At 48.3% G+C, this 21,444-nt stretch overlaps 1 protein-coding gene across 1 annotated transcript in view; it reads right to left on the bottom strand.

Annotated features, from left to right (window-relative positions):
* SLC5A10 (solute carrier family 5 member 10) overlaps positions 1-21,444 on the bottom strand; it is a 73,923-nt gene that overhangs the window by 48,675 nt on the left and 3,804 nt on the right. Inside the window, exons 2-5 of the mRNA XM_014851680.3 lie at positions 7,497-7,568; positions 7,122-7,226; positions 6,678-6,737; positions 5,864-5,968 (exon numbers count right to left, since the gene is read on the bottom strand). Coding sequence (XP_014707166.1) covers positions 5,864-5,968; positions 6,678-6,737; positions 7,122-7,226; positions 7,497-7,568 — 342 coding nt within the window. The remainder of the gene's footprint in view (positions 1-5,863; positions 5,969-6,677; positions 6,738-7,121; positions 7,227-7,496; positions 7,569-21,444) is intronic.

Below are 21,444 nucleotides of genomic sequence, written 5' to 3'. Positions count from 1 at the left end.
GGGAGGGAGGGGTCTCCCCCCCAGGCCCAGCAGAGAAGCTCAGAGCTGATGAATGTCGAGGCAGGAAGGACTCTTCAAGCTCCCTGCCCCATGAGACCACAGGAGAAACTGAGGCACAGGGAGGGCAAGGGCTTTCGTAAGGTCAGGCCCAGGCAGATATCAGAGACGAGCTGTCAGGCAAGAGAAGGCCAGGAAGCAGCAGCACCCCCTCCACCTGGTCATCCTCCAGCCACTGCTCAGGACCCCTCCCTGGACCCCAGCCGCCCTTAGAGTGGAGGCCTGGTCTGGGCGCCCGACCTTCACAAGCACAGTTGACGCTGGTCACACCAGCTGCCGCCGGTCCGCACCCAGCACTTCGCGGCTCACCTGGTCCCTCAGTCTGGAACTTTCCACTCTCTGCATCTCATCTTTCAGAACTCAGTCTTCGCAGACGCCCTGCTCCCCTGACCCCTCTGCTCCTCAGGGACAGTTATGGCCAGCCCTCCATGTCTGCAGTCCTGAATCTGCAGGTTCAGCCAACTGTGCATCCACAGGCCTAGGATGGCTGTGTCTGTACTGAACATGTACAGACTTTTTTTTCTTGTCATGACTCTAAGCAATACAGCATAACAACTACACAGCATTTACGTTGTATTAGGTCTTGTAAGAAATCTACAGACGACCAAGTACACAGGAGGGTGAGCGTAGGTTACATGTATGCGAATACTGCGCCATTTTACTTAACGGACTCAGATTGTGTATCCGCAGGGGTCCTGGAACCCATCCCCCACGGATACTGAGGGACAACTGTATCCCTTCCTGCCGTGGCAGTAGGCCCTGAAGAGTGACGAGGTGTGTGACAGGCGGCAGGAACAGCACAAAGGGGCTGTGGTGGGACTTTGCTGTCTTCCCTCCAGGGCTCTACGCAGCGTTTGGTAAACGTGCTGCTGCTGCTGGAGCCACAGCAACCACTGTGCGTTAGCCTGCAGGCTCCAAGGAGTCCCCAGAGGAGGCCCTCTAGACGTCCGCGGTCCCATCTGACCTCTCCTTTTGCAGACCTGGCTCTCTCTCCTGTGGGCCCAGGCAGGCTGCAGCCTGGGAGAAGCTAAGAGCCCTGAACCCAGAGCCACACGGAACTGGGTCAGTGTCCCTGGTCCACTGTGTCCCGGTCACCTGGCTTTGAGCAGGTCACTTCACCTCCTGAGCTTCAGTGGCCCTTATCTGTAAAATGGGGGAGCGGATGTGAAGAGGGGCAGGCACCTGTGCCCGCACGCAGGCAGGGGTGCCCAGCGCCCTCCATCACTGCTGGACCCTTCTGCAGACCCCTGCAGGCTGGGGAGGCTGGGGGAAGGGCAGGCAAGACCTCCAAGGGAGCCGACTCCCCTCTGTGGCTCCCTCCCTGGGCGGCCGGGGAGCAGATGCAGAATTGGATCTAACTCCCCGTGGGCACAGATGGGGAGGCCAAGCCGGAGGAACTTGCCCACAGTGGCAAAACTCTGGCAACAAGATCGAAACAACAACACCAGGGAGCTGAATCTCAAAGGAGGGGCTGCTCTCAAGGGCCTTGTGCCTCCTCCGGCCGCTGCTCCACCCTCACTCAGAAACCTGCCATGGCTCCCCACTGCTGCAGGCCATTGCCCGGGGTCATCTGCTTTCTCCTGTGATCTGACTCCAAACTCATGTGCCACCAACTGCACTCACCACCTCCCGTCCCTTCTTCCCCAAGCATGATGCCCAGGCCGCACCCACACCACACCTTCTACCTGCAGCGGCTGCTCCCCCTCATCTCGTGCCCAGACACCCAGCCACCCTCCGAGGCCTGCTCCCCCGGGAAGTGCTGGCTGGGGCTCGGTAAGCCGTGTGCCGCAAGCTGCCCAAGCACCTTCTTCCCAGCGTCTCCTGCGGCTCTGAGAGGTAGATGTGACGGCCCGCTCCACTCCGTGGATGAGGGCGCGGCACGGAGAAGACCGCACGAAGCCCGTGGTCATGGCCATGAGGCAGGGCCCGAGGCCGCTGGGCCGACCCTGGGGACTGAGAGCTCCTGGTCTGGACAGAGGGGGCCCTCTCCTGCACCGTCTCCTCAGACGTGCAGGGACCTGAGCCCAGGCCACTGGGGGAGCGAGGCTGAGGGGGGGCGCGGGGCTGCCCGCTGAGCTGACTGGAGGCTGGGGCTCATCTGCAGGCCGCCCTCGGGGGGGCCCCTGCCCTGCCCCGCACCGGCCACCCCCACACGGAATCCCTCCTCTCCCCGCTTCAGAGGGTTGCAGAGAAGCTGAGGTGGTTCTCACTGACATTTACCACAAGTTTACTGTGCATTTTCCCCAAAGTCATCCTGACATCCCCTGCCCCCAAAGCTTGCCCATCCCCATTGAGGCCTCCACCCTTGGAAGCCCCGACGCCAGCGCCCACTGGGCTGGTTGGGAGGAAGATCAGGACATCTCTGCCTTTCCCCCGACGCAGAACCAGATCCACCGCCCGCCCGGCCCCAGCCCTGCGCCACCGGCGCCCTCCCGCCCCTGGTCCTCGCCCGGCCATGGCTCCACAAGCTCCGGGCCCACCCGCTTCCTGTAGCTGCCGGCCTGGGATGCTGCTTCAAGGCCAGCATTTTCGTCCCAGGCCGCTCTCCCCAACTCCAGCCTGACGGCTCCCCTGCTCTCTCCCTTCTCGAGTTCAGCCCTGCCTTTGCTGCTTCTGTCACACTTTCACCATTTCATACAATTGTACTGGTCAGTTCATTTATCTCACTGTCTAGAACACAAGCTCCCTGAGAGCGAAAAGCGTGCTCACCATCCTGGGCTCACTCAACGCCTGGCGCACAGTAGGTGCTCACTAAATAGGCACGTTCACCAATAACAGGGCTTGGCGCGCTAGCGCCCACAGAGCGGATCCAGTCGCGCCCAAGGGCATTGTCTTCCGCCCTCCAGCGGCGTAGGCAAATAGTTTGCACATAGTCCACAAAACCAGAAATATTTACTCTCTAGCCCTTCCCAGAAAAAATGAGCTGACTGACCCCTGGCATGTGTCTTCCACTCAGTCATGTGAGGTGTGCCGGGTGCATAGTGGCACTAGGATACATCAGTGAACAGAGGAGAAAATGAAGGAGACAGACGTAAATCATTCGGCCTGCCGGAAGACAGTATGTGTATGAAAAAGGGTGAGCAGGTAAGGATGCATGGACCTGCGGGGGCAGGGGTAGGCCTTGTTGAGGAGGAGGGATCTGAAAGGCTTGAGAGAGGAGGGGGATATGGATGGAATCCCCACGGAGATATCCAGGGTATTCTAGACAGAGGCCACAGCAAGTGCAAAGGCCCTGAGGCAGTATTGTGCCTGGCATGTTCACAGAAGTTCAAGGCCAGTGTGGCTGGAGTGACATGTGCAACAGAAGAGGGAGAGGTGAGGGCAGCAACATAGCAGGGGCCAAACCTTGGAGGGCCTTGTAGGCCACAGTTGGCCTTTACTCTAACTGGCCTGGGGTGTCATGCCAGATTTCTCTATTTTTCAGAGGTTAAATGACTGACCCAGGGCCACACAGTGATAGAGCTCAGTTCCCCCCAGCCCCGTCTGAGGATCAGGGTGGGGATCTCTGCACTCTGCCATCACATGTTGTCTCTGAGACCAGTGTCCCCGCCTGGGGGATGGCAGCAGGCGGGCCCTGTGGTCTCTGTGCAGACAGGCTGCAGCTGAGATGGCTTCCGGATGTGCAAACACATGGGGCATTCCCTGGGCTCAGCCCAGTGAGGTCACAGGCTCTGGGGGCCGGCTGGACACTTCAAACAGCCTTAGCCCAAAGCCATCAGCCAGGACAGCCCCATCCCTCCCAAGCCAAGCCCAGCAGAGGTGCTCCTCTCATTTCCCTCTGCTTCATCCGGACAGACCCGCTTGACGCTGAAGCCCCAGGCTTGACGTCAGCTGCTCCCCATTTTATCGGTGGGTAAACTGAGTCATTCCCCACCACAAAGTGGAGTTTGAAGTGTCACTTCCTGGCTGTGTCAGTGCAGTGGGGCAGCGGTCGGGCCCCTGGGCTGGGGGACTGAGGCTGGTGTTCTAATGCTGATCTCTGCCTGATCCACCTTGACCTTGAGTGGGTGACGGCCTCTCTCTAGGTCTCAGCGGGCTCATCAGTGAATTGGGGCTGCAGGACAAGATGGTCTCTGAGGACCCTCCCACTTACCCCTCCGCCATTTCTGGAAGTCCCACCCAAGCCACCCACTGTAAGCTTGCTCTGAGAGTGAGACAGAAACTCTTTTGCGGAGATATCAAGAGGATGAGACTGGGGGTGAAAGAACCCCTGTGCCCACAGCTCGGCCTCGCCAGACCCCCACCTCGCCGCAGGCCCTCCCGGCCTGTCACCTCTGTCTCCTCCAGTCCATCCTCTGGGAGGCGCCAGAGGGACAAACGGACCTGACCGTGTCACTCCCCTGCTTAAAGGCCTGATGCCCTTTGGCTACTTTGACCCCTTACAATCAGAACCCCCAACCCCATCTCTGCCTGCAGCCCTCGAGGCGGGGGGGTGGGGAACCGGCAGCCTGAGACCAGATGCAGCGCCAGATCTGTGTGCTGTGAACGCTGGAGCACGCTCTCCGGGTCGCCTCGGTCTCCATCGCTCCCGATTACCTCACTCCCAGCTCCTCCTCACAGTTTCCTACCTCGTCCCCGAAAGCGTCTGCCTTAGAGACCCCCAGAGTCTAGACTCCTGACTCGACCACCCCCCAGACACATCCTACAGTGCCCCACTCTCCTTGGCATTTGTCCCCCTGCCCCAGCTGTATCCCTTCCTCCGTCAGAGCCCAGCTCAAAGGCCGCCCCCAGCAGGCTCGCCGCCGCCCCTCCCCGTGGACACACGGGACCCCTCCGCTCCTGCGGGACAGGGCCCGGCTCTCACTTATTTCCGTGTCCCTGGCTTCCGGGCCGGCTGCTCCGCACCCAGGGCCGAGGGGCGGGTCAGCTGCAGGTCAGCCCCCGTCGGGGCCCAGAGAGGGCTCAGGGTGGACCAGGCCCCCGAGGAGCCGTCGCCTCCAAGGGCCTCGTTCCGGGGCGCCCTGCCCGCGGCCCGGCCCACCAGCGACCCTCAGCCCCTCGGCCGCGCTCCCCGCACATCAGCGGCTCGCCCGGGCTGTCCCCGTCCCGCGCCCAGCTGACGGGCCCCGGAGGCGACTTCCCCGCCGAGGAGAGAGCGCTCCAGCCCCACGCCTACGCCCCGGCGCCCCGAGCAGGCGCGGGAACCACGGCGACGTCGCCGGAGGCCTGGGACAAGTTCTGTCCCTTCCCTGGGCCTCGGTTTCCCTATCCGTAAAATCAGGGCCCGGGAAAGCCAAGCCCCAGCGAGTGCCGACTGACAGCCGAGGTGTGCTTTCTGCTCCGGCCCTGCCCGCGGCCCGGGGCCAGGCCCAGGAGAAGGGGCTGGGGGCGCCCACCGGGAGGGCCGCCCGCGGTCGGCAGGTGCGGCCGGCTGGGCTCGGCCGGGATGCTGCCGCCCCAGGCGGAGGCCTCGGCTCCGCGCAGCCTCGGAACCGGCCCGACGCGCGGGCTCTCGGCGCCCCCTGGTGGGCGGTCTCGGCTCCCCTCGGCGCCGGCCCCCGAGAGGACGCCCAGGCCAAGCCCGGACCCCACCAAGCCCTCAGACTGAGAGCACCTGACGTGCCAGCATCTAGAGCCTGGGGCCTCCGCGTTGCCCCCAGCTGTGCAGGCTGCCGAGCCTACACTCCAGGGCCCCTGGACCAGCGTCACAAACTCACTGTGTGACCCTGGGCAAGTCATTGTCCCTCTTTGGGCCTCAGTTTCCCCAACTGTTAAATAAGGCAGAGATGGATGAGAGTATGTCAGGTCTGTTGGATGGGCCCTCAGAGGCTATGCTGGGTGGAAGCTGGGGTGGGGAGCAGCTCACCGATATCTTGGTGAAGACAGACAGGAGCAGGGACAGAACTGACAGGTACATGCGTATCCGCTGGCCTCCGAAGCGCTTTTGAAGGTACTCAGGCATGGTGACGATCTGGGGAGGCACGGGGCATGAGGTAAGCACTGCCCGAGACCACGCCCGGCGTTCAGGGCCAGGGGCTTCTCAGGGCAGGGCCCGGCCTCCCGACTGGCGCCGGGCCCTGAATTGCAGGCTAAGGGTTCTGACCATGTCCTCAGGGTGCTCGGCAGGGGAGTTGCAGGCTGACGTTGGCTCTCCAGGGCTGATAAGAGGAGCGGATTGGAGGGGCTGTGGCTGGGGACAGCGGGACAAGTCTGGAGGCTGTTGTGACACATCCACATGGGCTATAATGGGCTGGATGGGGAAGGTGGCAGTGAGGAGCAGAGTAGGGGGCACACTGAGAGAGATGCAGGAAATGGGATCCACTGGACTTAGTGACTGCCCAGCTGGGGCTAAAGGAGAGGGCAGAGTCGAGTGTTGCCCAGGCGTGCCATCCAGGTGTGTGCCCAGGTGTGCAGCCTGTTTGCCCGGGCAGGTGGAGCATCATCCCCAAGATGCAGCACGCAGGGCCAGTGGAAACCATCAGACAAGGCGCCCGGGCTGAGGTCCTGGGGACCTGCCTTGGTGGGTTGGTAAGAATGTTAGTTGGACTAATTACAAACCCAGCCCTGAGAGATCCCCAACTTGTGAGTGAAGCCAGGGGCTCCTGCCCATCACCACCACCAACTCAGACCAGGGCCCAGACCCAGGAGAGGCTGTCCTGAGGTCCCAGGAGCAGACTCACCTCTGAGGAGATGTAGATAGGCACGAACACCCACGCCAGGGCCAGCAGCACGTATGTGGCCTGAGGGGTACAAAGGCAGGGTGAGGACAACAGGCACAGCTCCCACAAGACATGCTCCAGAGACGCAGTTGGACCAGTGGTCTGGAGGCCTGACCTGCATGACAACCTGGGGTGACTCCTTCCCCTCCCTGTGCCTCTGTAAACAGATGGCCTGGACCAAGGCCAAGAGCTCCCTTTCCACTGGCCTATCCAGTGTGCTGGCATTCGGAAGACCAGACGTCCCCAAGGACACCGCAACACAGAGCCCATCTGGACATTGGCTGACTCGAGCTGCTGGGAGGTGCTCTTGCGCCATTGGGGGTGGACTCCCACGGAGCCCCCCGTCCAAGGCCTTTCGAGGCTGCCACGCCCTCCCGCAGCCTGCATGCCCCTCCAGGAGCTCACATTCCATTCGAAGCCCGCCACAGCCAGGCCTCCAGCCGCGCCCGAGCCTGCAAGTCCGATGAAGAGGCCCGCACCCTCACTGCTGGCGAAGAGGGAGGCTCCGATCTGGAGGGGAGAGAGGGGAGGGAATCAGCTGCAGGCCCACCCAGACCGCAAAGCCTCTGCACTTTACACAACTTCCCACACCCCATCCCTACCTCCCAAGTTCGGGGACCCCCTGCCAGCCTCAGACTAGGCTGCTCAAGCCGGCCTGGGCGGTGACCTTGGGGAGGAAGACACGCAAAGTGGCCGACCCAAGGGCTGTGGATGCTAGCTGACGTAGATGTCAGGTGTGGACGCCCCAAGCGGGGGTGGGAGGAGTCAGGGGCCACTCACCGGCCACCAAGTCATGTCCCGGCCCGCCAGGAAGTAGCCGCTCACTGTGTTCCTGCTGGCCCGACATGAGGACTGCAAGGACAGAGGCAGAAATTGGGACCCTTATGCATTGCTGCAGGGAATGTAAGATGGGGCCACTACTATGGAAAACAGCCTGGCAGTTCCTCAAAGAGTTAAACATGCAATTAGCCTATGACCCAGCAATTCCACTCCTAGGTGTATAACTAAGAGAACTAAAAACAGATACTCAAACAAAACTTGTACTTGAGTATTCATAGCTGCAGTGTTCACAACAGACAAAAGGTGGAAACAATCCAAATGTCCATCAACTAATAAATGGATAAACAAATTGTGGTCTATCCACTCAGTGGAATATTATTCAACCATGAAAACGAATGAAGTGCTGAGGCACGCTACTACACAGTGATCCTGGAAAACATTCTGTTAAGCGAAAGAGGTCAGACGCAAAAGGCCACAGATGTTACGATTCCATTTATATGCATGTCCAGTACAGGTAAATGCATAGAGACAGAAAGTAGCTTAGTGGTGCCAGGGGCTGGGAAGGGGGGGCAGGGGAGAGTGACTGCTAACAGCGTGAAAATAAATAAAGGAAACCTCACTTAAAGAGAAAGGAGGAGAGTGACATCAGCATCATGGCAGAGTGGACTTGCCCAGGAATTTCTCCCCTCTAACATACAATGAAAAGAGGCATCCATCCTCCAACAGAGGACATCCTAACACAACATAAAAACGTAGGCAAGACACGTAGCCACATGACAGAGGGTGGAGAGGCTGGAGGTCTCCTCGGAGGAGCTGGAATGGAGTAGGAGAAATCTTCGCTCCCTCCCCTAAAGACTGTGATCTGCGACCGTGAAAGGATCTGTGAGGGAAGGAACAGGGCATGGGATGTTCGTTCACAGGAACATCAAGGACCACCAAGGCCTGTGCAGCCTAGAGGGAAGACCTCTACTGGGGCGAAAGCTTTCATGGGGGGTGACATTGAGCCAACACCCCAGGAGAGCAAGATAGTGAGATCAGAGCGAGAAAGCCTGGAGTGCATGCAGGAGAAAGCACCTCTCCCCCGACCTGCCCTGCACCCACTCCACTGCCTGGGATCTTGGCTGAAGGCAGAGGGCTCAGAATACATGGCTCTTGACCCCCACCCAGTGGCGATAGGTGGTAACTGTAACTAAACAATAGCAGAATGCTTAAGATCCAACCCACCTCCTCTAGCAATATCAAACACTACATCAAATCTCCAGACCAGAGAGAAAACAAGTACCCAGAATTGAGTCCTGAGGAAATATGACAGAAATATGTAATCTAAACAACAATGAATTCAAAATAGCTATCATCAAAAAACTCAATGAGGTTAAACAGAATGTAGAGAAACAATTCAACGAGTTCAGAAGCTTCTTCACAAAAGAGATGGAAACTATAAATAAGAATCAGTCAGAAGTATTAGAGATGAAAGACACAATTGATGAGATAAAACAAAATACAGATTCCCTGAATGCCTGAGTGGACAGCATAGAGGAACATATCAGCATAATCAAAGACAGACATATTGAAATGCTCCAGATAGAGGAGGAGAGAGAACTAAGACTAAAAAGAAATGAAGAAAGTCTCTGAGAAATATCCATCTCAATTAAGAAATGCAACATAAGAATTATAGGTATTTGAGAAGGAGAATGGAGCAGAAAGCATGTTCAAAGAAATAATAGCAGAGAATTTCCCAAACCTAGGGAAAGAGAGGGAAGTCTGTGTGGAAGAGGCTTCCAGATATCCTAGATTTGCCAATGTAAAAAGACCTGCTGCAAGGCATATAGTAGTAAAACTGGCAAAAATGAATGACAAAGAAAGAATACTAAGGGCAGCAAGGCAGAGGAAAATAAGCTACAAAGGAACCCCTATCACACTTTCAGTGGATTTCTCTGCAGAAACCTTACAAGCTAGGAGAGAATGGAATGACATATTCAGATCTTCCAAACACAAACATTTTCAGCCAAGAATACTCTATCCAGCAAAAATATCCTTTAGCTATGAGGGAGAAATAAAAACTTTCCCAGACAAACAAAAACTAAGGGACTTTGTAGCCATGAGAACCCCACACAAAAGAAATCCTCAAGAAGGGCCTCATACCTGAAAAAAAAAAAACCTGGAGACAGGGGTCACAAAGCACAGAGTAAGGAGATAAATAGGTAGACAGAATAGGAATAGGCTAGCAAATACTCAAGCATAGCATTAAGCTAAAGGGAAGGAAAACACCAAAAACAAAGACAATCCTGTCATTTTAGCCACAGACTCACAACACAAGATGGAATAAGATGTGAGAAAAACAATTTAGGAGGGGAGGAGGAAAGAGTCTGAATCGGTTTAGACTAAGCAAACAAGAGGCCATCAGAATATGGACTATCTTATACACGAGATTCTGAATAGAAACCTCAGGGTAACCACTAAACAAAAAAGCAGAACAGAGACACAAAGAATAAATAAGGAGAAAACAAAGAAACACATCATAAAAAAACTACATAATTCAATGGGTAGACCAAAACAAACAGGATGAGAAACAAAGGAAACGCAGGAAAACTGGAAAATGAGTGATAAAATGGCAGCATTAAGCCCTCATACATCAATAATCACCCTAAATGTAAATGGAATGAATTCTCCAATAAAAAGACACAGAGTGGAGAGATGGATTAAAGAACAAGACCCAGCAGTATGCTGCCTCCAGGAAACACATCTCAGCTCCAATGACAAACACAGGCTCAGAGTGAAGGGGGGGAAGACGATACTCCAAGCTAATGGCAAACAAAAGAAAGCAGATGTCACAACACTTATATCAGACAAAGTAGACTTCAAGATGAGACAGGTAAAGAGAGACAAAGGGGGCAATATATAATGATCAAAGGGACACTCTAGCACGAAGACATAACACTTATAAATATCCATACCCTGAATACAGGAGCACCAAAGTTCATAAAGCAACTATTAACAAACCTAAAAGAAGATATTAATAATAATACAATAAAAGTAGGGGACCTCAACACCCCACTCACATCAATGGACAGATCATCCAGACAGAAAATCAACAAGGAAACAGTGGAATTAAATGAAAAGCTAAACCAGTTGGACTTAATAGACATATACAGAACACTCCATCCAAAAACAGCAGAATACACGTTCTTCTCAAGTGCGCACGGAACATTCTCAAGGATAGATCATATGTTGGGAAACAAGGCAAGCCTCTACAAATTTAAAAAAATTGAAATAATAACAAGCATCTTCTCCGACCATGATTCTATAAAGCTAGAAATTAATTACAAGAAAAAAGCTGAGAAAGGCACAAGGATGTGGAGATTAAACAATACGCTACTGAACAAGCAATGGATCATTGAAGAAATTAAAGAAGAAATAAAAAAATATCTGGAGACAAATGAAAATGATAACATGCCATACCAACTCAGTATGGGATACAGCAAAAGCTGCATTAAGAGGGAAATTCATCGCAATTCAGGCACATCTTAACAGACAAGAAAAATCCCAAATCAGCAATCTTAAACTACACCTAACTGAATTAGAGAAAGAAGAACAAACTAAGCCCAAAGTCAGCAGAAGGAGAGAAATAATAAAAATCAGAGCAGAAATAAATGCTATTGAAACAAAAAAGGCAGTAGAAAGGATCAATGAAACAAAGAGCTGGTTCTTTGAGAAGATAAATAAAATTGACAAACCCCTAGCCAGACTTACAAAGAAAAAAAAGAGATAGCTCAGATAAACAAAATCAGAAATGAAAAAGGAGAAATAACAGCAGACTCCACAGAAATACAACAGATTATAAGAGAATACTATGAAAAACTATATGCCAACAAAATGGATAATCTAGAGGAAATGGATAAATTCTTAGATTCTTACAACCTCCCAAAGCTGAATCAAGAAGTAATACAGGGGCCAGCCCCGTGGCTGAGTGGGTAAGTTCACGCACTCTGCTTTGGTGGCCCAGGGTTTTGCTGGTTCAAATCCTGGGCGCGGACATAGCACTGCTCATCAGGCCATGCTGAGGCGGCATCCTACATGCCACAACTGGAGGGACCCACAACTAAAAATACACAACTCTGTACCAGGGGACTTTGGGGAGAAAAAGGAAAAATAAAATCTTAAAAAAAAGAAGAAGAAATAGATAATTTGAACAGACCAATCACAGGTAAAGAGATTGAAACAGTAATCAAAATCATCCCAAAGACTAAAATCCCAAGACCAGACAGCTTTCCTGGGGAATTCTACCAAACTTTCAGAGAGGATTTAATACCTATCCTTCTCAAGCTATTCCAAAAAATTAGGGAAGATGGAACACTTGCTAACACATTCTATGAGGCCAACATCACACTGATACCAAAGTCTGACAAGGACAACACAAAAAACGAAAACTACGGGCCAATATTGCTGATGAACATAGATGCAAAAATTCTCAGCAAAATATTGGCAACCTGAATACAGAAATATATCAAAAGGATCATACACCATGATCAAGTGAGATTCATACCAGGGACACAGGGATGGTTCAACATCCACAAATCAATCATCGTGATACAGCACACCAACAAATTGAGGAATAAAAACCACATGATCATCTCAATAGATGCAGAGAAAGCATTTGACAAGATCCAACAGCCATTTACGATAAAAACTCGTAACAAAATGGGCATAGAAGGCAATTACCTCAACATAATAAAGGCCATATATGACAAACCCACAGCCAACATCATACTCAATGGGCAAAAACTGAGCGCCATCCCTCTGAGAACAGGAACAAGACAAGGATGCCCACTATCACCACTCTTATTCAACACGGTACTGGAGGTTTTGGCCAGAGCAATTAGGCAAGAGGAAGGAATAAAAGGAATCCAAATAGGGAGAGAAGAAATGAAACTCTTGCTGGTTGCAGACGACCTGATCTTATATATAGAAAACCCAAAACAATCCATCGGAAAACTATTAGAAATAATTAATAACTACAGTAAAGTTACAGGGTACAAAATCAACTTACAAAAATCAGTTGCTTTTCTATACTCTAATAACGAACTTACAGAAAGAGAACTCAAGAATACAATTCCATTACAATGGCAACTAAAAGAATAAAGTATCTAGGAATAAATCTAACCAAGAAGTGAAGGACTTATACAACGAAAACTATAAGACATTACTGAAAGTAACTGATAATGACTAAAGAGATGGAAAGAGATTCTATGCACATGGATTGGAAGAATAAACATAGTTAAAATGTCCATACTACCCAAAGCAATCTACAGATTCAATGCAATCCCAATCAGAAGTCCAATGACGTTCTTCACAGAAATAGAGCAAAGAATCCTAAAATTCATATGAGGCAACCAAAGACCCTGAATTGCTAAAGCAATCTTGAGAAAAAAGAACAAAGCTGGAGGTATCACAATCCCTGACTTCAAAACGTTCTACAAAGCCATAGTGATCAAAATGGCATGGTACTGGTACAAAAACAGGCACACAGATTGATGAAACAGAACTGAAAGCCCAGAAATAAAACCACACATCTACAGACAGTTAATCTTCGACAAAGGAGCTGAGAACATACAATGGAGAAAGGAAATTCTCTTCAATAAGTGGTTTTGGGAAAACTGGACAGCCACATGCAAAAGAATGAAGATAGACCATTATCTCATGCTATACACAAAAATAAACCCAAAATGGATCAAAGACTTGAAGATAAAACTCCTGGAAGATAATACAGGTAGTACACTCTTTGACATTGATCTTAAAAGGATCTTGCTGAATACCATGTGTTCTTGGACAAGGGAAACAAAAGAAAAAATAGGCAAGTGGGACCTCATCAGACTAAAGAGCTTCTGCAAGGCAAAAGAAACTACGATCAAAACCAAAAGACAACCCACCAACTGGGAGAAAATATTTGCAAATCATGTATCTGACATGGGGTTAATCTCCATAATATATAAGGAACTCACACAACTGAACAATAAAAAAACAAACAGCCTGATCAAAAAATGGGCAGAGGTTTCATAGGAGTGATGTCAGCAACATGGCCGCGTGAGCTCACCCCGGACTCTCTCCCCTCCAAATTACAACCAACAAGAGCAACTGCTTTCCAACCAAAGAAAAAAATCCTAATAACAGAAATCACTGGAGACCCACAGCAGCCAAACAACAGAGGGCGGAGAGGCTGGAGCCGGCCTTGGAGGAGCTGGAATGGGGTAGGAGAGAACTTTGCTACCTCCCCTAGAGGCTGGGATCGCTGCCGCGGGTGCAGGAAGGAGCGGGGGAAGGGGCTGTGCATCCGGGATTGTCCAGGACTCCTGCCGCCCATGCAGTAGAAACCCTCTAACGGAGAAAGCTTTTGCGTGGGGGAATCCCATCAAGCCAGGGCCCCGGGAGACCAGAGAGCTAGAGCTGATCCGGGTGCAGGTCAGGGCGCAAGAGAAAGTGCCCCTCCTCCCCCAACTGGCACTGCGCACCCCATCAGGGCTGAAGGCACAGGGCTCAGAACATGCGGCTCTCGACCCCCATCTGGTGGTGACAGCCTGTAACTGCAACCGAATAATAGCATCATGCGCAAAAACCGCTCCTCTACCATCCAGCAATTTGTAAAATCTCTGGTCCAAAAGGAAAACAATAAAAATACAAAAGTAGGTCCTGAGGGCTTGGAAATGGGTAAACTAAGTGAAGAGGAGTTCAAAATAGGTATCCTCAAAATATTCAATGAGGTAAAGGGAAATACAGAGAAACAAGTCAATGAGTTCTGGAGTTACTTCACAAAAGAGAGTGAAACTATAAAGAAGAATCAATCAGAAATACTAGAGATGAAAAATACAATGGATCAGATAAAAGAGAATATGGATTCCCTGAATGCCCATGTAGACACCATGGAGGAGAAAATTAGCATAATCGAAGATAGACAGGCTGAATGGCTCCAGACAGAGGAAGAAAGAGAACTAAGAATTTAAAAAACTGAAGAAAGTCTCAGAGAAATAGCTGGCTCAAGGAGAAAATGCAGCTTAAGAATAATCGGAATTTCTGAGGACGTGGAAAAGGAAAATGGAGCAGAAAGTGTGTTCAATGAAATAATAGAAGAGAACTTCCCAAATCTAGGGATTGAGAGAGAAATGTGTGTGAAGGAAGCTTTCAGATCTCCTAGATTTGTCAATGTAAAAAGACCTACTGCAAGGCATATAGAGTAAAACTGGCAAAAATGAATGACAAAGAAAGAATACTCAGGGCAGCCAGGCAGAAGAAAATAACCTACAAAGGACCCCCTATCAGGTTTTCAGCAGATTTCTCTACAGAAACCTTAAAAGCTAGGAGAGATTGGAGTGACGTATTCAAAACTTTAAAGGATAAAAATCTTTAGCCAAGAATACTCTATCTAGTAAAACCGTCCTTCAGATATGAGGGAGAAATTAAATCTTTTCCAGACAAACAAAAGCTAAGGGACTTCGTAGTCACAAGACCTCCACTACAAGAAATCCTCAAGAAGGCTCTCATACCTGAAATAAGAAAAAAAGGGAGAAAAGGGCCACAAAACACAGAGTAGGGAGACAAATAGATAGAATCTGAATAGGATAGCAAACATTCAACTATAGCATTAGGATAAAGGGAAGTAAATCATCAAAGCAAAGACAGTCTTATCACTCTAACCACAAACTCACAACACCAGTTGGAATAAGAGATGGAAATAATAATTTAGGAGGGGAGGAGGAAAGGGACTGAAACAGTCTAGGCTAAGGAAGTAAGAGGCCACCAGAAAATGGACTATGTTATACACGAGATTCTGAATATAAACTTCAGGGTAGCCACTAAACTAAAAAACAGAACAGAGACACAAAACATAAATAAGGAAAAATCTAAGAAACCCAGCATAAGAAATTGCAGAAGTCAATGGGTAGGCTAAAACACACAGGACGAGAAACAAAGGAAACACAGGAAAACCAGAAAACGAGCAACAGAATGACAGCATTAATTCCACATGCATCAATACTTACCCTCAATGTAAACAGATTGAGCTCACCAATAAAAAGACACAGAGTGGCAAAATGGATTAAAGAACAAGATCAAACAATTTGTTGCCTCCAGGAAACACACCTCAGCTCCAAGGACAAACACAGGCTCAGAGTGAAGGGGTAGAGACAATACTGCAAGCTAACAGCAAACAAAAGAAAGCAGGTGTCACAATACTTATATCAGACAAAACAGACTTCAAGATAAGGCAGGTAAAGAGAGACATAGAGGGCCAATATAGAATGATCAAAGGCACACTTCATCAAGAAGAAATAATGCTTATAAATATCTACGCACCCAACACAGGAGCACCAAAGTTCATAAAGCAAATATTAACAAACCTAAAAGAAGATATCCAAAATAACACAATAATACTAGGGGACCTCAACACCCCACTCACATCAATGGACAGATCATCCAGACAGAAAATCAACAAAGAAACAGTGGAGATAAATGCAAAGTTAAAACAGTTGGACTTATTAGACATATATAGATCACTCCATCCAAAACCAGCGGAATACACGTTCTTCTCAAGTGCGCATGGAACATTCTCAAGGGTAGATCATATGTTGGGAAACAAGGCAAGCCTCTACAAATTTAAAAAAATTGAAATAATAACAAGCATCTTCTCCGATCATAATGCTACAAAGCTAGAAATTAATTACAAGAAAAAAGCTGAGAAAGGCACGAGGATGTGGAGATTAAACAATATGCTACTGAACAAGCAATGGATCATTGAAGAAATTAAAGAAGAAATAAAAAAATACCTGGAGACAAATGAAAATGATAACATGCCATACCAACTCGTATGGGATGCAGTAAAAGCTGTATTAAGAGGGAAATTCATCGCAATACAGGTACATCTTAACAGACAAGAAAAACCCCAAATCAGCAATCTTAAACTACACCTAACTGAATTAGAGAAAGAAGAACAAACAAAGCCCAAAGTCAGCAGGAGAGAAATAATAAAATCAGAGCAGAAATAAATGCTATTGAAACAAAAAAGGCAGTAGAAAGGATCAATGAAACAAAGAGCTGGTTCTTTGAGAAGATAAATAAAATTAACAACCCCTAGCCAGAGTTATAAAGAAAAAAAGAGAGAAAGCTAAAATAAACAAAATCAGAAATAACAGCAGACTGCACAGAAATACAACGGATTATAAGAGAATACTACAAAAAACTATATGCCAACAAAATGGATAATCTAGAGGAAATGGATAAATTCTTGGAGACCTACAATCTCCCAAAGCTTAGTCAAGAAGAAGCAGACAATTTGAACAGACCAATCACAAGGAAAGAGATTGAAACAGCCATCAAAAGCATCCCAAAGAATAAAACCCCAGGACCAGGTGGCTTTCCTGGGGAATTCTACCAAACTTTCAGAGAGGATTTAATACCTATCCTTTTCATGCTATTCCAAAAAATTAGGGAGGATGAAACACTTCCTAACACATTCTATGAAGCCAAAATCATGCTGATACCAAAGCCTGACAAGGACACCACGAAAAAAGAGAACTACAGGCCAATATCGCTGATGAACACAGATGCAAAAATTCTAAAGAAAATTTTGGCAATCCGAATTCAGCAATTCCTCAAAAGGATCATATATCATGATCAAGTGGGATTCATACCAGGGACACAGGGATGGTTCAACATCTGCAAATCAATCAATGTGATACACCACATCAACGAACTGAGGAATAAAAACCACATGATCATCTCAATAGATGCAGAGAAAGCATTTGACAAGATCCAACAGCCATTTATGATAAAAACTCTGAACAAAATGGGGATAGAAGGAAACTACCTCAACATAATAAAGGCCATATATGACAAACCCACATACTCAATGGGCAAAAACTGAGCGCCATCCCCCTGAAAACAGGAACGAGACAAGGATGCCTACTATCACCACTCTTATTTAACATAGTACTGGAGGTTTTGGCCAGAGCAATTAGGCAAGAAAAAGGAATAAAAGGGATCCAAATAGGGAGAGAAGAAGTGAAACTCTCACTGTTTGCAGATGACATGATCTTAGATATAGAAAACCCCAAAGAATCCATTGGAAAACTTTTAGAAGTAATCAACAACTACAGCAAAGTTTCAGGGTATAAAATCAATTTACATAAATCAGTAGCATTTCTATACTCTAATAATGAACTAACAGAAAAGTAACTCAAGAACACAATACCATTCACAATCTCAACAAAAAGAATAAAATACCTTGGGGTGAATTTAACTAAGGAAGTGAAAGACCTATACAACGAAAATTACAAGGCTTTTCTGAAAGAAATGGATGACAACATAAAGAGATGGAAAGACATTCCATGCACATGGATTGGAAGAATAAACATAGTTAAAATGTCCATTCTACCTAAAGCAATCTACAGATTCAACGCCATCCCAATCAGAATCCCAATGACATTCTCTACAGAAATAGAACAAAGAATCCTAAAATTCATATGGGGCAACAAAAGACCCCGAGTTGCTGCAGCAATCCTGAGAAAGAAGAACAAAGCTGGAGGCATCACAATCCTTGACTTCAAAACATGCTACAAAACTACAGTAATCAAAACAGCACGGTACTGGTACAAAAACAGGTGCACAGATCAATGGAACAGAATTGAAAGCCCAGAAATAAAACCACACATCTATGGACAGCTAATCTTCAACAAAGGGGCTGAGGGCATACAATGGAGAAAAGAAAGTCTTTTCAACAAATGGTGCTAGGAAAACTGGAAAGCCACATGTAAAAGAATGAAAATTGACCATTCTTTCTCATCATTCACCAAAATAAATTCAAAATGGATCAAAGACCTAAAGCTGAGACCTGAAACCATAAGCCTTCTAGAAGAAAATGTAGGCAGTACACTCTTTGACATCAGTATTAAAAGGATCTTTTCGGACACCATGTCTTCTCAGACAAGGGAAACAATAGAAAGAATAAACAAATGGGACTTCATCAGACTAAAGAGCTTCTTCAAGGCAAGGGAAAACAGGATTGAAACAAAAAAACGACCCACTAACTGGGAAAAAATATTTGCAAGTCATACATCTGACAAAGGTTTAATATCCATAATATATAAAGAACTCACACAACTCAACAACAAAAAATCAAACAACCTGATCAAAAAATGGGCAGGAGACACGAACAGACATTTCTCCAAAGAAGATGTATGGCTAGAAAATAGGCACATGAAAAGATGTTCATCATCGCTGTGTATCAGGGAAATGCAAATCAAAATTACACTAAGATATCACCTTACACCCATTAGAATGGCAAAAATAACTAAAACAAATAGTAACAAATGTTGGAGAGGTTGTGGAGAAAAAGGAACCCTCATACACTGCTGGTGGGAATGCAAACTGGTGCAGCCACTATGGAAAACAGTATGGAGATTCCTCAAAAAACTAAAAATAGAACTACCATACGATCCAGCTATCCCACTACTGGGTATCTACCCAAAGAACCTGAAGTCAGCAATTCCAAAAGTCCCATGCACCTCTATGTTCACTGCAGCATTATCTACAATAGCCAAGACGTGGAAGCAACCTAAGTGCCCATCAACAGATGATTGGATAAAGAAGATGTGGTACATATATACAAGGGAATACTACTCAGCCATAAAAAAGAACAAAATCATTCCATTTGCAATAACATGGATGGACCTTGAGAGAATTGTTAAGTGAAATAAGCCAGATAGAGAAGGACGATCTCTGTATGACTCCACTCATGTGAGGAATTTAAACATGTGGACAAAGAGAACAGATTAGTGGCTACCAGGGGAAAGGGGGGATGGGGGGTGGGCACAAAGGGTGAAGGGGTGCACCCACAACACGACTGACGGACAACAATGTACGACTGAAATTTCACAAGACTGTAATCTATCAGTAACTCAATAAAAAAAAATGGACAGAGGGTAGGAACAGACATTTTTCCGAAGAAGATACACGGATGGCTAGTAAACACATGAAAAGGTGCTCAACATCACTAATCATTAGGGAAATGCAAATCAAAACTACACTAAGATATCACCTTATACCTGTTCAAATGGCTATAATCACTAAGACTAAAAATAACAAATGTTGGAGAGGGTGTGGAGAGAAGGGAACCCTCACACACTGCTGGTGGGAATGCAGACTGGTGCAGACACTATGGAAAACAGTATGGAGATTCCTCAAAAAACTAAAAATAGAGCTACCATATGACCCAGCCATCCCACTACCGGGTATCTATGCAAACAATTTGAAATCAACAACCCAAAGTAACATATGCACCCCCATGTTCACTGCAGCACTATTCACAATAGCGAAGACGTGGAAACAATCCAAGTGCCCGTCAACTGATGATTGGATAAATAAGGTGTGGTCTATATATACAATGGAATAGTACTCAGCCAGAAAAAAAGACAAAAACATCCCATTTCCAACAACGTGGACCTGGAGGGAATTATGCTAAGTGAAATAAGCCAGACTGAGAAACACAAACATCAGATGATTTCACTCCTATGTGGAAGATAAACAAGCACATGGGCAAAGAGAACAGTTCAGTGGTTGCCAGGGGAAGCGGGGGGGGTGGGGAGCACAGGGAGTGAAGGGGAGCACTTATGTGATGACAGTCAAGAAATAACATACAACTGAAACCTCACATTGATGTAAACTATTATGAACTCAGTAAAAAAAACAGTCAGGAAGCCCTGAGAAGGGAGCTCACACAGCACTCGGTGCAGCGGCGTAACCGGCAGGAGGGGAAGCAGAGAATTATTTTGACAAGGGAGGGCATCAGTCACATGGGAATACCATCCCCTGTTTTTAAGAAAAAGAAGGAAGCTTAGTCCCTGCCCCAGCAACGATCCACTAACCATGGCTTGTGGCCAAGGGGAAACCAGCGCAACCTCCAACTCACGCTCTCCAGTGAATTTTCATTCAAAACAACCCTCCCCAATTTCCTCCAAAAACCCAGTAAAACCTGACCTTCCCTCTGTCCCCTGTACCCGCCTGTGTCTCACCATAGCTTTCATGCCCCGAATTGCAGTTGCTCTGTCATTCCTGAATAAACCCCTTTTGCTGGTAAAATAACTGGCTGGGTTTTGTTTGTCTGTGTGTTTGTTTTGCTGAGGAAGGTTGGCCCTGAGCTAACATCTGTGCCGGTATTCCTCTATTTCGTATGTGGGACGCCACCTCACAATAGCTGATGGGTGGTGTAGGTCCACCCCCAGGATCCGAACCCACAAACCAAGGCCTCTGAAGCGGAGTGCACCGAACTTAACCACTAGGCCACAGGGCCAGGCTGGCCCCCAGTTTTATTTTTAAGGTCAACAGTAGGTATGGGTTTTCCTTCTGGGGCGAGGAAAATGTTTTAGAACTAGATAAACGCAATGGTGGCACAACATTGTGAATATCCTAAATGCCACTGAATTGTGTACTTTCAAATGGTTAAAATGGAGAGTTTTGTGTTGTATGAATATGAGTCAATTAAAAAGAAAAAAAACAGAGGCAGGCAGCTTCCCATCCACAGCCCACCACCCCAGGCCCGGGACCCAGCGATCAGCTTCTCCTGGGCTTCGCTCATTTCCAGCTTGTTCTGGACCAGCTTGCTCTGGCCCGAGGTCCCCCGGGAAGAGCTTTTGGCCCAGAGAGGGATGGACACAGACCCAAGAGGGAGCCAGCGACCGTGAAACCACCGACCCCCACCGCTGACTACAGCGCCACACACTGGCGGGGCCAGGCTCCCCCAGCTTCTGGTCGCTGGTCAGAGAAACAGCCTCAGGCGAGTTACTGCGGCCTGAAGGTCAAGCCTCAGCCTTGACCCCTGCAAGACCACCCCGCAGCGAGCAGCTGAGCCAAGGTTCCCTTTCTGCCTGCTGATGAGGACTTTGAGCCAACGAGCCTGAAGCCCTTT

The sequence above is a fragment of the Equus asinus genome, chromosome 13 (genome assembly GCF_041296235.1).
Source record: "Equus asinus isolate D_3611 breed Donkey chromosome 13, EquAss-T2T_v2, whole genome shotgun sequence".
NCBI classification, from domain to species: domain Eukaryota; kingdom Metazoa; phylum Chordata; class Mammalia; order Perissodactyla; family Equidae; genus Equus; species Equus asinus.
This window is presented reverse-complemented; position numbering and strand designations above follow the sequence as displayed.